This window comes from Athene cunicularia (assembly GCF_003259725.1).
Source record: "Athene cunicularia isolate RWA chromosome 26 unlocalized genomic scaffold, athCun1 chr26_part1, whole genome shotgun sequence".
Classification (NCBI taxonomy): Eukaryota; Metazoa; Chordata; class Aves; order Strigiformes; family Strigidae; genus Athene; species Athene cunicularia.
Window position 1 is genome coordinate 1856453 of NW_020799136.1, and position 15294 is coordinate 1871746.

The window sequence follows — 15294 nt, forward strand, 5'->3', positions numbered from 1 at the left end:
GCTGTGCGGCAAGGAAGTTTCTTGACTTTGAACTGGACTGAGAAAGCTTTTGGTTTGTCCCCAGGGTGGGCGTTTCTCCTCGGGCACCCGTCCTGGGTGCTCCCAGAACGCCCAGCGCCTGCTCCCCGTCACGCTGCCCGTCCCTTGGCTTTGAGATCCCCGCACGTGCAGTCCATTAACGTTTCCTGCCTCGGATCTATCCCGGCAGCACTTTAACCAGAAGGACCCATGAGTTGAGTTTCAAGTTTACTATTGGTTTAGCAGCAGCCTGGCAGCTTCAGCCACTTGTTTCTCACGGCCACTGACATATTTTCTGCTTTATCTCAATTACTCACGGATAAAGGTTTGTCTTGATGTTGGCTAACGCTACTCTCCCTTCTTCGAACATTTGTGTATGTCCCCACTGCTGCCTTTCCCACTTCCCAAGACACCCAGGATTTTCAAAGCACCTTTTAAATCTTTTTTTTCTTCCTTGCAGCTTTAGGACCTGCATTTCAGGTGCTACAAAGCCATGTGCAGGGGCCGTAAGGGTGAAGACCAGGATGGCCCCCTTGGGGGTAACCTCCGATCAGGAATTTGTGCTAACCAAGTCCTTCCCTCCGTGGATCCCTCTGCCTTGGGACATAGAGAAGCTCTGGCAGAGCTGTTAATGGGCTGTGCCTCCTGCCTCCTTCCAACCGTTAAAAGCGTTTTTGGACTCGAGCCCCGCACCTTTTATTAACTGCTAAGAGAGCCGACTCCTGATCCACAGTGCTGCAACCCGAATCAATTCTCTTTTCCAAAGTCTGGGGCTGTTCACATCTGAAACTCCCTTCTTAATCAGTTTAGTCCTGCCATAAATTTCAGACCTGCCAACACAACCCACCGAATGAGTCCCACCAAGAGCTCTGCATCTGACTTTTTGCTTGCCACCGCGCAAACCCCTGCACGCCTCGTGTAAAGCAGAGTTGATGCAATGTGCTGCTCTTTGAGGAGTTTTTGAGGAGTCTTTTTCCCCGAAGGAAAGCACCAGAGCAATTACAGTTGTCACTGAACCCGAGAGTACCCACATGTCAGAGGTGGGAGCAGCTTTGACCTTCAGGTTGAGACACATCGTTTTTGCTAAACTGACACTTTCTTGCTACACTCCTTTAAAGTTGCATCTACGCTTTTTGATACCAGCCAATAGGGGAGCCCCAACCCATGGGAAGTTGAAAAGCCTCACTTAAACATCGGTTATGCTAATTGTGCCATAGAAAAGCAAAGAATAAAGAGCTCAGAAGTAGTGAAACCCCGGTCTGGTACCTCAGAGACGTTGATCCGTCCCTCCTGGAAGGAGCACGTGGTGGGGTCGTGGGTGCAAAGGTTCCGGTACTTGCACCAGTGGCAGCGGAACGCGCTGTTCACACAAGACAGGCACCTGGGGGCAGGGAAAGGAGAAGTTATGGAGGAGGTTATCACCGTGGGAGGTCTTTATGGTAACAGACAGGCCTAGCCAGAAGTCCAGGCTCAGGGTACTTCATGGGAAAATAATCTCTTTGGAGAGATGTTTTGATAACAACAAAAGTAACAAACAGGTTTGGGAAAACTCGCACTCAAAAGACTTTAAGCAACCTCACAATTCATTCATTGATAAAATACAGGCTGGGACTTATCACGCACTATTGCATTGGCATAAAATAAAGCAGAACATTACAGAGACACTAGACTTGGTTTTTAGTTTCTAGAAAGTGGAAAAAAAAGGCAAGCCTGGCAAAAATTGGATCAGCTGCTTTATAAGTCAAGAATGCTTCACGTCAATGGTAACACTTCTGCTTGGCCTTGAAGTGCAGAGTCCAGCAAGTGCTTTTGATTCCTGTTGGAAGAAATTAACTGCTGATGAAATGTTTATGAAAGAACGCAGACCCCTTTTCAGACACGGGGTGGCCCAGCTGCCAGCGAACTGGCTGGGTGGTTTTTACCCCACACTAACTGGCTGCCAGTTATCCACACAGTCCGTGACAGCCGCTAATATCTGCAGTAACCACCTCCTCCATCTCCGAGGCCAACCCTCTGTGCCATGAGGCAGCGTTTTGGTGACCGTCTGCTGGATTAAATATAAACTGTGCCCACGGGATTCAGCTCCATGTCGTAACCCGCAGCTCCAGAGACCCCGGTGCTGCCCGGAACAGGCAGTGCCCGGGGCAGGGGTGTGCTGGAGCCAGCCCAGGCTCAGTGCAGACACATGAGCATCACCAAGGAAGCAGGAGCATGGCCTTAGGCAGGAAACTCTGAAAAATGAGGGAAGGAGGTCTCCGGGCAGAGGCTCTCACCAGCTGGGCGGGGGCATCAGGGCAGTGCCCCTCCCGGGCTGCTTTAATAACTCAATTGTATTTTCCTTCTGATGCATTTGTAGTGACCTTAATAGCTAAGGAAGCTTATTCTAATCATGCACATGCAAATCTGGGGAAGAGCATCAAGTGCTACAAGCTTATTTAATTACTCATTTGTTTGACCCATTTCTGTCTCCATTTCGGTCCGTAGCACTTCTCCCAGTGCCCTCACCTGGCCTGGCCCTGGCCTCTGGCTTTCCCATCTGGTGCCGACGGAGCTCTCTGCTTCCCCCAGCACGGCTGGGGGTGAGGGGGGGGGCAATCTGATCTTCCAGGCCAACGGCTGGTTTCGGCACCTCTCACTGTACTGTGGTTTTCTGGCTGCTGCTTTCAGCTCTGCTCAGCCCCAGCTGAGAGGGGCGAGGAGCTCCTGGCAGGTTCCTGACCTCTCAGACTTACACCAGGTCACCACCTTTGGTCCTTCATCCTGATCCAGCTTTCTTAAGGACCACTGGCTCTTGCTTCAGAAAGCGCATCTCTCCATCTCATTTGTTCCTTATTAAAAGGAACGCAGAAGCCACCACTGTGTTCCCCGACGCACCTGCAGCTCCCTGGGGACGCAGGGATTCACGCACCTGAGCGATGAACCATCTCAGCCTGCGGGTTCACAACAGCCAGATTCAGCACGGGAGGTTTCACAGAACCAGTTGGCAAAAGCAGCACGTTCCTGCCCAGCCCCAGCCCCCTCCTGCCCCGCTCAGCCTAATGCCACCTCCCGAGGGGTACGTGTGTCACAGCCCACAACCACTTGTGCTGCTGCACAGCCACGAGGGCACGGCTGCTCCCCTGCTCTCTCCAGATACCCTCACAGCAGCAATGAAGAGGCTCAGAACCAACAGGTCTCTCTCCTCCGCTGGCTGAGACCCGTATTCCTTCGTCTTTTTTGCACGGTGAGATTCACTCCTGCCAGCCTGGCTCGTGCCCTCTTGAACTCACTCGATAACGAGTCTGGTATGTTGTAAGTGCTGCAGAATTTACCACTGCATTAGCACTTTATCTCCAGACACAAGCTGGTGGAAGGGCATGGTCAGGTGAAGCCAACTGACGGGCCAGGAAAGATGCGTTGCCTCTCCCGATTCAAACCTCAGCTCCGGGGTGAGAACTGGGCTCCCCATGATGCCATCCCTCGTGCAAATTCAAAACCACCAGAGTGCACAGGGACTGCGAGTGTGCACTGCTGGGGGAGAGGCTGGCGCTGTAGGACCTGACTGAGGGACAAGGCTGTGGGGACAGAGCCAGCGCGACAGGAGGCTGGGATCACTGGGGTAACCGGTATGGGCATGGCGAGAGGCAGAATGTGGCGACTGAAGGATCCACAGGGCTCCGCTCACCCCGGTACCTCTGCTCTGTGCTATGGCTCAAAAAAAAAAATTAAAAAGAAAAGGAACGCATGCCTAGAAAAACCAGAGGCCAGCCGAGCCTGTCAGCGCACAGAACCCTCCTCCAAGTGCAGCAGGGGAGGCCCAGTAGCCTGAGGCTTCAAACCCAGTGCAGAAAGACCGGGAGTGCCGCTGTGCTGGCAGCTCCCGACTCCCACCCGCCACCTCGAGCAGCAAAGCTGGCAGCTGACCCCTGCCACAGGAGATGCTGCCCAGCCCCGTGGGTCAGGCCGGCCATTCAGTAGCCAAACGCCTGCCAGGTCCTGCCCACATTTCATTTTGGTGCTTTGGAGCTTGCCTTGATTCCAGAGAGAAATCTATAAACCCTGCAGGGCTGTAAAGGTGTTTTCAAGGCCAGCCAGCTCCGTGCTGCCTTCCAGCAGCACACGTGCCCACAGGGGCCATGTTTCCACAAAGCTCCGCAGCACCAAGGCCCCCAGCAGCACCGAGCCCCCCAGTCCTCCACGGAGCAGCCCACGGTGCCAGCCGCATGCCGGGGCTGCCGTATTGGGCTCCCAGGGCTGCTCTGCCCCAGCCCCAGGGGCTGGCAGGCTGTGGAGCTCCTGCCGCCAGCGCTGCTGCTCACTCCATCTCAAACACAACGGCCGCGCTCACACCCTGGAGGTGCCCAGCTCAGTCCATCTCCTCCAGCAGCCCTGCCCTCCTCCGTCACCCTGCGGAGCATCTCGCAGCAGCCAGCACCCTGCTCTCCTGGGCAGTGCAGCGTGGAAGGGCTCTGCCTCCTCCCCGCTGCCCACCTCCCCGGACCCTCGGCTCTGCCTTCACCCGCTGCCTGCGAGGACACATCCAAGTTCACAGTTGCGGGATCGCGCAGCTTGGGGGCACCAGCAGGTTAAGGTTTTTTTTCCGGCTCCTTCCGCCTGCGTCTCACAAGGCAAAAGAAAGCCACACACACCCCCAGAGAAGTTCAGAGAAGACGGGGACCGGTGGGCTCCCCTTCCACCCCCCATGTCTGCTGGCTGAGCCAAGCAGCGTGACACCCCCCCGGCCGGTCCCAGAGCCCAGCATCCACCTCCCAGCCCTTTCTCCTTCCCGCTCGGGGACGGGGAGGGAGCACTCACAGCTGGTGGGCACTGCAGTTGTAGAACTTGAACTCCGTGCTGACAAACGTCCTCCCTGTCTCCCGCGACTTCAGCTGCAGCACCACGCCGAACCAGTCTGGGGATGCAAACCAGAGCCCGTCAGTCCCGGCAGCAGTAACGGAGGAAGCGACAGCAGACGCGGGGGCACCGCTCCCCGCCTGCCAGCGCGCTGAGCCATCTGCTGCTGGGGTACAAGGTGGAAGTCAGGTTGCTTTCATCTCCCTGCTCCCCCTGCCGACAGGACCCCCACCTGTGGTGGGTCTGCAGCAGCTCCCCAAGCTGGGGGCTGAGCATCGCCCCGGCCGGACCCTGCCCTCGAGCACCCCGGGGTGCCGCGTTGGCTGTCTCCAGCAGTGCCTCCAAACTCCATCACGCTTGATGGCAAAATGCATTGGAGACACAGGGTCTAAGCGCTGCCTTGGGTCACAGCTGAAACCATTTTGGCATCTCATCCCATTCCCTAAAGGATTCTGTCTCTGGTATAAAAACATTAATTCAGTCTACTCTGAGAAGCAGCCCAGGACTAGAATAGGAGACAATACTGGAAACAAGGGCATCAGTGAAGCTCTTTAGGAGCCTCAGCACTGAGTTAATTAAGAGCAGATTGCTCTTCCGGAGCTGCTGTGGGTAAGTCTACGCTAGCCCCGCTACCACGGCGGCTCTCGGCCCGCAGCGTTCACCGAGTCTCAGGCTCCATCTAATGCCTTAGAAATACAAAGATATCAGCAGGGATGCACAGTTGACACCTGGAAGGATGCCAAGGAGAAAATGAGTTTTAAGCAAGTAGCATGTTGGCTACGGGAAGGAAAAATATGACAGCAGTGACATTAATGAAGAAACAACACAAAGTTCAGGACTGAAAAATAGAAACTGCATCCACCTACTCATGGGTGCTGAGCCAGGCCAAGGGGAAGGCTCCTGCGCTCCAGACCCACTTGGTGCGGCAAGGCTGTGAGCCCCTGCCCCGCTCACGAGTCACCCCACGGGGGACAGACGGCTCCTGCCCTGTCCTGGGGAGCCGTCTGGCAGCGCAGGGAGGGTGTAAGGACAGGGCAAGCATGTGGTGCTGCCTGCTCCCAGTCCGTCTTTCTCTGTGTGGGATTCATTTCTTAAGGACGGAGCACATTTAGCTCCCTGGGTTCAAAGACCTTTGCCAGGAGCCTGACTTTCTCCAGCGGCAGCCCCAGAGGGTCTGGCAGGTACTTCCAAACCTACGCCGTATCGCTGTCCAGAAGTCAGTCACTTACCCTGATCCACAGGTATGGCAGGAACGTCTTTCGCTGCTGGTGAAACACAGACAACGCGGCTGCCCGAAACCTGCCCTTCCACCTCAGTCAGGTTGCCGAAGAGGCAGGTGACCCCGGCCGCCAGGTCCGGAGCATCGCTCACCAGCAGGCTGAGCTGCCGCCGCGAGGAGAGGCAGAGGGGAAACGAAACACAGGCACAAACCTGTTAGCAGGCAGAGCTGCCCGAGCCGCCTTTGTATTTTCAGTACCCACTGTTTTCCCATTCAGTACTGACCCCCTTAAATAACCCGTCCGCCCGCAGGAGGTGCCCAGCTGCCCTTTCATGGGGAGCAGAGGAGAAAGAAGAAAGCCAAGGACGCAGGTTTTTCACTGACACAAAACCGCCTTGCTGAGCCTCTGGGTACTGCGGTTCAGGGGAGGAGGCAATGGCAGCTTTTCGTCCCCCCCGGTTGCTCTACAGAAGCACTGCCACCCTCCGTGCCCCCGTCAGGAGCCCGTGGCAGCAGCAGCAGCGTGTTCACACACACAAGAGCGGCAGCGACTGCCCCAACAACCCTCCCCGGCTCCAACGCCCGCGACCGCTGCTGCCTGCGCGGGAGAGACAGCCCAGCCCCCGGCACGCCAACGGGCAACTCCCCACGCACCCCGGCACGCATGGGGACTGTCCCCACGGCAAACCCCAGCCTGAAGGGGTGTGTGGGCTCCCAACAGCCCCCACCGAGTCGGGAGGGGGCAGCCGGCCCCGGCGGGGAGCGGGAAGGGGCTGCGGCAAGGCCAGCTGCCACGGGGCGCTGGGAGAGCAACAGCTGGGATGCCTCAGAGAGCCAGGCCTGAGCACAGCTCACAGATGAGGTTTTTGGGAAACAAAGCCTTTCTTTTCAACAGCTAATGAAACCAGACCGAGAGAAATGTGAGCTGAGGCCCAAGGGGAAGGGGAATTTGTTTCTGCCATCCCCGGCTCGGATGACCCCTTTCCTCCCCGGTCCCTCTGCGAGCCTGACTTCATGAGAAAACATTTGTGCTGGCGGGAAGGGAGAAAGGCTGGAGAACGGAGTGTACGTTGTGATCCCGAAAAGTGGTGGAAGTGCCTGTCCTTGCCAGGTGTCCCCCTCCCCGCAGCACCTACCGGGAGGCTGTGCTCGGAGACGGAGAGGCTGCTGGGCTGCACGCTGACCCTCATGCACTGCCCGATGCTGCCTGCGAAGCGGTGCGGCTCCTCGGCTCGCTCGCAGCTGTCCCTCGGCGAGCACCTGCAGCACAGAGCACACGTCAGAACCCACAAAGCACGCGGGGAAGATGTCGAACAGCACGAGGTGCTCCTGCTGAACAAGGAGGGCAGAGCCTCGGCGGGGGACGGGGAGGTATCAGCAGGATTTGGGAGATGCTCTGCACCGGGACCAGGTATCGGGTACAGACTTCAGGTTAGGACCAAAGAGAACTGAAAAATACGCTGTGATCAGAGGAAAGACAAACCACAACTATCTCACAAGCAGTTCCCAGTCCCACCTGCACTGGGACGTGACCCAGAACTACTAAGTCCCATGTGCCAGCGGGCTCTGTGGGTGCGGGGCGAGCCAGGCGCTCTGCTGCTGCTCAGCCGGGGCCCCCACAAGCCATAAATTCATCATCTGCACCGAAACTAAACCGTAAAGCAATAACAGGCAGTAACAAGATGATGCCTCCATTCTAATTAAAAGAAAAACACATAGTTCATTAATCGCCTCCTCCTGGAGCGTGGCAGGGCCAGGAACGGGCCCTTCCAGCAGCTGCCGGCGGCACTTCGGCTGGTTTTCACACCTCGAGCTCCCAGCTCTCTCCCACTCCCACCAGCAGGAATGGCAGCCCCTGGGCAGCCCAGGAGCCTCGGGCTGCTCCTGCATGCCGCGGGCTCCGGGACGGCTCCTTATCCCTGGTTTTCTATTGCAGGTGTCCTTGGAGTGGAGTGAAATTGCTTCCAGCAGGTAGAGGAGCACCCACTGAGAGACCAAGGAAGAATTATTGGTGTTTCAAACCATCAGAGACTGCAGCACAGCACTGGCATCCCTCAGTGATTTTCTATTTTATGTCATCGAGGGAAAATCCTTTTCTTCCAACCTCCCTCCCTGGGTGCAGATGACACACTGGCCTTTTGGTATTAATGGTCTTAATATGCTATCAGCAAACTTTATCACTTTTCACTCACTGCAGATCTTGGACTCTATTTCAGTCGGTGGCGCAAAGGTCAGAGGATCGAGATGCTGTCACCAGCCCCACATGCCACCAGCCAGTTCCCCTCTGACAGTTACCTGAGTGTATATGTTACCTGAATTAACAAGGTGCTGCTGTCAAACTGCTTGTTTTCCCGGTTCCCTGCGGAGCGGCTCAGGCGGTCCCAGACACACACACGCATCAGCAGAAACACCTCCTGCCCACGCAGAGGCTGAGGTTTGCCACGCACATCGAGCTCTGGGCAGCTGACAAGTGCCGGGCACAACCAGGGCCTCCCGCTCTGAAACAGTGGACCACCATCCTCCCCATGGGGCCGTTTGCTTTCGATTAAGAAAAGTAGAGTTTGCACTTTCCCTTTCCAAACCACCCGTGTGATCCTTGGCAAACGCTGGTGCTGTTCTCCTCACCCTCTCGTTTTTTTTTTTCCTTTTTTTTTTTTTTTGAGTATAATGGAGCTAAATATGAATGCTGCCAAAGGAAGAATTATTGAGGTTTAAGTGAATCTGTAAGATAGCTTTAAAGTGAGCTCTTGACTGGAGCCTTTATCTCATTGACTCGCTGGAATGGCTCTTTTTTATCATACTATTTATGGCAACAGCCCTAACAGAGATAAATAGGTCTGTAGACAATAACACACTTGTGGAGAGCAGCATATGGAAGTCTTGCAGGTTTCAAATCCCACTGGGCTGAAGAGACTCTTCAACACTCTCCTTGAGACCTCTGCTTGCTCCCACAGAGCAGAGGAGGAGGAGGAGCACAGGATCCCATCAAGCAGATCCCCGGGGCAGGGACGGGCTGTCCCAGCATCACGCTGCTGCTCCGGGGTCCCCCGGCTGAGCCGAGGAGCTCCACAGGACCAGCACCTTCCCCGTCCTGCTGGTTTTCAGCACCTTCTCAAACATCCTGTGCCCAAGGTTCCTCAAAGCCCGGAGCAAGGCATGAGCTGCCCGCGGCTGCCACCGAGCCGAGCTCCTCTTTCGGGGCAGCTGCCGGGCTGCGGCGGCTGCCTCCGGGTTCAGGTTCATCGGTTGAGCTGCCCCGGTTAGCCCGTGCCCCAGCGTGACTGACTCCTGGTCCCAGAGCTCACCGATCTCACCTCACGGGCAGCTCCCTCATGAGCATCTCCGCTATCGCCACCCTTAAATTCGAGGTACGCACACGTGTATGCAAGCGCCCCACTGTGCCGCACAGCCTTAAGCCCCCACTCAGGCCTTGAAGAGAGAGAAGCACACAAGGAAAGCTCTATGATAATGAAAGCTTATCCCAGGACAACTCCTTTCACTTTTCCTTTATTATTCCTCTCTGGCTGGTGGCGCGGAAGGCAGGAGACTCTTCCTGATGCCACCTGGAAGGGGGCAGTGCTCCGTCCATCTATCTCACATCTGTACCTGTTCAGACATCCAACACATTTAAAATTCTGTTTTATTTTCTGGCTCCCTGATAGCTCAGTACCTGCACGTCCACACCCTCAGCTAAGCCCCTGGCAACTGCCCATGTGGATGGCAGGTGCCCGTTGCAGCCTGCCCTGCTCCTCCGCGGGCCCAGCTCCTGCACAGCGACTCCCCGAGCTGCCTGGTGGGGTTGGTACCCCCAGGACACAGACCCTGAACCGGGGCAGAAAACCCCCACAACAAGCAGAGGGGGAAAACCACTGGATTTCAATCCCCAACTGAGACTCAGCGCTGGTGTGCACCATTGCCCGCGCCGCGCTGGTGGCCAGCTGCTCTCCTGCTCCTTCAAGGACAAACCCGGCTCCTCTTCTGCCCCTCACCCTTCTCACCAGCCCCCAGAAACCGCAGCCTGACCCGAAACCCTTCCACTGAGCAAAGGAGCAGCTGGTCCATCTGGCAGGAGGGACACGTAAGAATTACTGGAGAGAGATGACAAATTAAACACAAGCGCTCCAGCACTTGGGGCCTCCAAACAAATATGACAGAGGCTTCAGGAAGAGCAAGATAAACTCAATTATTTACAGCTTAAGACAAAAGCTAAAGAAAAATGATTGTTGCTCCAAGCAGACCAGGAATGTGCAGACACTTGAAGAGAGGGTTGAGAAATACCATCAGGGAAGAAACCCTTGTCGGGAATAGGTTAATGCTGAAATGTCACGGCCAAAAGGGCAGAGGAAATGACACTTTTCTCTCCTCTTAACATTGAGGGTTTTCTCTCTGCAAAATGAAGATAACAACCTTTACCTGCTTCCTAGGTGGTTTATGAAGATTCCGTTCATTAGCATCAGGAAAGCACTCGGTGATCCTTGCCGAGGAGCTGCTGCAGGAGCCTGAGGAGCAGCACCAACCCCCCCCAGGTACGTAATGCAGCCACACGGCCGCTGTCCCCAGGGCAGGGGACGCTCTCGCATCCCTGTAGCCGGTTCCTGGGAGCACCGGCAGACCTGCAGCTCTGGCCAGAGGCTGAGGAGCGCGTGTCCCCTTTCCTCACTTCATCCCTTTCCTCGCTTCCCCGTCCCCTCACTATCAAAAGGCTGCGGTGGCTTTTGTCCCAGCCGCTGTCCCGAGGGAAGAGCCAAGGGGATGGGAATCACCAGGGATGCAAAGCGCTTCCTTCTGACAAAGCTGCCCTGACAGCCAAGGCTTTAGGACACAAATGCACATACAGTGGCCTAGCCGTAAGGCCAGACAGGCTCGCCTGAAAGGAAAAAAGCTAAAAAATAACAAAAAAAAAAGATGCCGAGGGTGCCTGTGTCCCACCTTGCCATGCTGCTGACGGGGGCTGCTGCCCCCAGCCCCTGCCTGCGTGGAGCTGCGGGACGCTCAGGGCCAGCGCCTGCCTCGGTTCTCCTGCCCCTCCCCACGTGTGGCAACACCTCTGCAAAGCAAGCGAGCCGGGGGGAGCCGGTCTGCACCCCAAAGCCCCCCGGTCTCGAATCCAGGCCGGATTTGCGGAGGAGCCTGCTGTTCCCTGCTCCCCCTCCAGCACCTGCTCCTCAGGCAAGGGGCCAAGCGCTGCTGTGCGGGTCCCTGAACTCTGCCTCCGCCCCGATTTCCAGGCATTTATCGGGGCTGCTCTGCAAGCTGGCACGCAGCCGGAGGGATTTCTATTCCTCCGCTCCAACCTCCTCGAGGCTTTCCCCTCCTCCCCCGATCTGCCTCTGCCCGGTGGTCCCCCTTCCGCCTTAGGAAGTGATCGTTATTATGGCAGGGGAGAGAAAGGAAGGACACAGACACCTCCTGAATGCAGAGAGCGTTTCCTGGAGCTCCCCTGAAAAAAAACCCAAACCCTTTGTGCCTGCTGATGCGCGTGAGGGGCTGCCAGCTCTGAGCCCTGCGCTGCCGGCTCTGCCCCGTCGGGGACGGCTGTTGCACAGACCCTCTGACCTTTCCCTGCAGAATTTAAATATCTCTTCCTGATACATTTCATAAGGCTCGGTGCTCTGCTCTGTTCCAGCGCTGTAAGCTCTCTGAAAGCAACGTCCCACTCATATAATCAAGCCTACTATTGCCTTTCAAAATTCCCCGTTAACTGGGAGGGATTGCATCTTGGGTGAGCAGGAACGGGCAAAACATGAGGCCTTTGTTCCCACCAGTTTAAATTCTGCTTTCCCATCGTGTCCATGGCACCATCTCCGCGTGGTGTGCGACCCACGCAGGAATTCGTTTTCCTTTACCCCCTTCCCAGGAGCTCAGGGATTTTCAACAGCAGGGAACGTCCAGGAAAGGGAATAACGGATTTAAGGAACCTCAACCTAATTTGCTTTTTACAAAGATTGCGTGGGAGGCGCTTGGTGGCTTTCAAAGCTGCTTTTATCATCGTCACCAGCACCTCAAGTGACATGGCCAAGGCTGGACTTACATGTGGTGGAGCGTGCACCAGCCGCAGTGGGGGTCTCCCGAGCTCAGGCACTCGCCGCAGGTCGTGTACTGCTCGCAGGACTCCACGGGCACCCGGGACACCTGCAAAGACAAAGAACCACATGGGCTCAGTGCTCCCCGTGCAGCGGGCAAGCGAAGTGAGAGAAGCTCCAGGTCCTGCTTCGCCAGTTTGAGTCAAGTAACACAACAGGGATTCACAAAGTTAAACGGATTTGTTCCAACATCCGTGCAGAAGTCAGCCAAGGATAGGAAATATTGGGGAGCAAGTCATGAAGTCACCGAGTCCCTCGGGCACCGCCAGGCCGTGAATCACGGGCACAGCGGAGCCCCAGCCCGGAGCCCAGCCAGCCTCCACCGCCGGCGCCGGCTCGCCAGAAACACTCCGACCTCCCTGCCCTGAGACGCTCCCACGGCAAAATCCGCGTCCTCTCCTCCTGATTTACAGTTTGCTATCTTACACGTGCCACGGGGAAAGCTGCTCCAGGGAGGGGAGCCGGCAGGGAATAAAACTCACTGGGATTTTGCAGGGTGGCAGCTCACTTAGCCTACGTGGGTATTTCACTACTTGCTCCTCCTTGGTCACCCCGAGCCCCTCCAGCACCAGCACGGACTTGGCCACCCAGGCGTGACCCCCCCAGGGCTGCCTGTCCCTTGCAGACGCCACAGCAGAGGGAAAGGGAAGAGCGCGAGGGAGCACCGACCCAGATGGCTCCTGCAAACCCCCTCCTGCCCCTGCTGCACATGTGAAAGGTCCCTGCGTGACGCTGAGGCGTAGCACAGTCCTGACCCATTTATCGGCACTGAAAACCCCGAAGGCTCCAAAACGGCACCAAGCTTTAACCATGGGTCCTTGGGAAAATCCCACCTTAACCTTTCCAAGCCGACCCTTGCCACCTCCAGCAGGTACGTTTGCATCTCCTGCCCGGATGCTGCAGCGTGGTGGCTCCAGCACTGGCCCTGCTGGTGCTGGTCCTTCTTCAACGTATTTACATTTCTATTATCAAATACCATAAATAATTATTGCTGTCCCCGGCACAGCCCTCCTGCAGCGCTGGCCGCTCCCCTCGGGCCTCGGGAGCGATGCCTGCAACTGGCTGAAAATTAAAACAACTGTCGGCACTGCACTCGCTCCGTCGGTCAAAACAGCGCCCGGCTCCCAGCAGCTGGGGCGCGCGGGGTGAAAGGAGCAGTGTCTCGCCAAACAACGGCCACTTTCAGGCCAAGTGCTGTTGACACAGTGAGAACCCAGTTCCTCTCTAAACACGACACCAATAGGGCTGCTATTCTTCTTGTTTCCTCAGTCCTACTTAACAGCTTTTCCTAAAACAAAAATTGCGTGTGGATGTGCGGGGCTGGGTGGTTTTTGGTTTGTTTTTTTTTTTTTCGGCGAGATGAAGTCTGTGGGACTCACAGGGCTCATGGGCTGCGCTAAGAGCAAAGCGGCCCTGGAGCTGGAACCGAGGGGTGCAAGAGGCAGAGCCAGGTATGCCGGGCCGGCATTTAGCCTGGGAGGTCCGTGAAGAGCTTCAGAAACAGAGAAGAAAAATGGAGGGTGATAAAGCAGCACAGAGGTGCAAAAGAAAGGGCTTGGGTTTGATCCCGGGGTGCCCTCTGAGGGTCTCGTCTGCGCCTCGGGTGGCTGCACGTGACTCACTTTTACCTGCTTCGCTTCCTCCTGCTCAACACCTCAAAGCACGTTACAGCGGCCGCAGTGGTGCGGGAGCGACCCCCCAGCCTGGCAGCAGGCACAGCCCCCTCGGGGCAGCCCACGCCCTCCCCATCCCACCCCACCGCCAGCCATTTCCCAGCGCAGACGCTGCGCTGCTCCTGGATGGGAACCCAAGAGCAAACGCAGGTTTTTCGAACCCAGTGAGCAGCCCACGGAGCCGCGGTGGCTCTCGGCAGCCCCCGTGGGAGCCACCAGCCGCCGCAGGATGAGGCGAGGGAGGTCACTGCCGTCCCCTCAAACCCACCCAGCACCCTGAGCTGTGTTGGTGGGACGGCTCTCAGCCACCCCAGGGGTCAGGACAGCCCCGAAATCATGGGGCATTGCTGATCCCCTGCCTCTCACCCACAACGTGAGGCTCGACAGGATCTGTCCCGGTGATTTATATGCAGCTCAGGGCTTGTTTCATGTTTGTGAGGAGCTGGATGCTCTCGCAGCGCTCTATAAATAACGGAGGATTTGAATTATACGAATAACAGTTCATTACAGATGATTTTATGTTAGGCATTTGGGCTCTTTTTCTGCTCAGAAGCTGTGGCTTCTGCACATGATAATTCTTTAAAAATTACACAGAAATTTTGAACAATGCCCAGAGTTGCACGTCTCTAGCCCAAATGGGGCCATTTGATCCTCTCTTTGTACCGCCTGCACATGCAGGGCAGAGAACCGTTCGCCTCTCTGCAGCATTTGATGACCAAAGCAGAGCTGGCACTGGCACCCAGAGCCCCAAGGGTGCCTCTAGGCCAGCACTTCTGTAGCCCCAACTGCCCAGATACACCCTGTGGTCACAGGTTTCTGGTCCCTGGCTGGAGGAAGGTCTGAGACTTTGGGGAAAAATAAACCATCTGCTTTCCTCCAGTACTTCTGCCTGTGACTTTGAAATTCATCCTTCATAAAAATTAATGCCAGAAAACCCACATTGCTCCAATACCCAAGTAAATGTTCAAGTGAAGAAGTTAAAAAAGATTACGAACAGAAGGCATTTAGATATTTGCATGCATGAAAACCGTTGGGGGGTTTTGCAGTACTTGCCCAGCTCTCACAGTACCAACGCACACTCGACCAACCTTCCCATCCACGATCCAAATCCCGAAAAATATTCCAACCCTTTAAATAATATGTTTTGTTTTCATGGAAAAACAACGAAAAATACAATTAAGAACAGGATACATCCATATGTTTTCCCACACCTATCATGAACACAGAGACTGAAAGCTCTATTTCCTTCAGAGACAGTACAGAAGTAAAGCTCAGATGTCCTTACTCTTCCTGATGGCATGCTAGAAACACTCTCTTGGCTTTAGGTATTTTTAAACTGTTCTCCGCCAGCCTAATTACCATTATGAGACCAAAGCATTTGTGCGTGTGAAATGCTGTGCTGGGGAGAGAAGAGAAGGAACACCAATGCCTGCTGGTGGGAGGAAAACCATTGCGGATTGTGGGGGGA

General features: G+C 55.8%; 1 protein-coding gene across 1 annotated transcript in view; it reads right to left on the reverse strand.

The window, feature by feature from the left end:
• Positions 1-15294, reverse strand: part of PLXNA2 (plexin A2) — a 105219-nt gene that overhangs the window by 61674 nt on the left and 28251 nt on the right. The window contains exons 2-6 of the mRNA XM_026864207.1: positions 12102-12202; positions 7207-7330; positions 6081-6234; positions 4813-4909; positions 1285-1399 (exon numbers count right to left, since the gene is read on the reverse strand). Coding sequence (XP_026720008.1) covers positions 1285-1399; positions 4813-4909; positions 6081-6234; positions 7207-7330; positions 12102-12202 — 591 coding nt within the window. The remainder of the gene's footprint in view (positions 1-1284; positions 1400-4812; positions 4910-6080; positions 6235-7206; positions 7331-12101; positions 12203-15294) is intronic.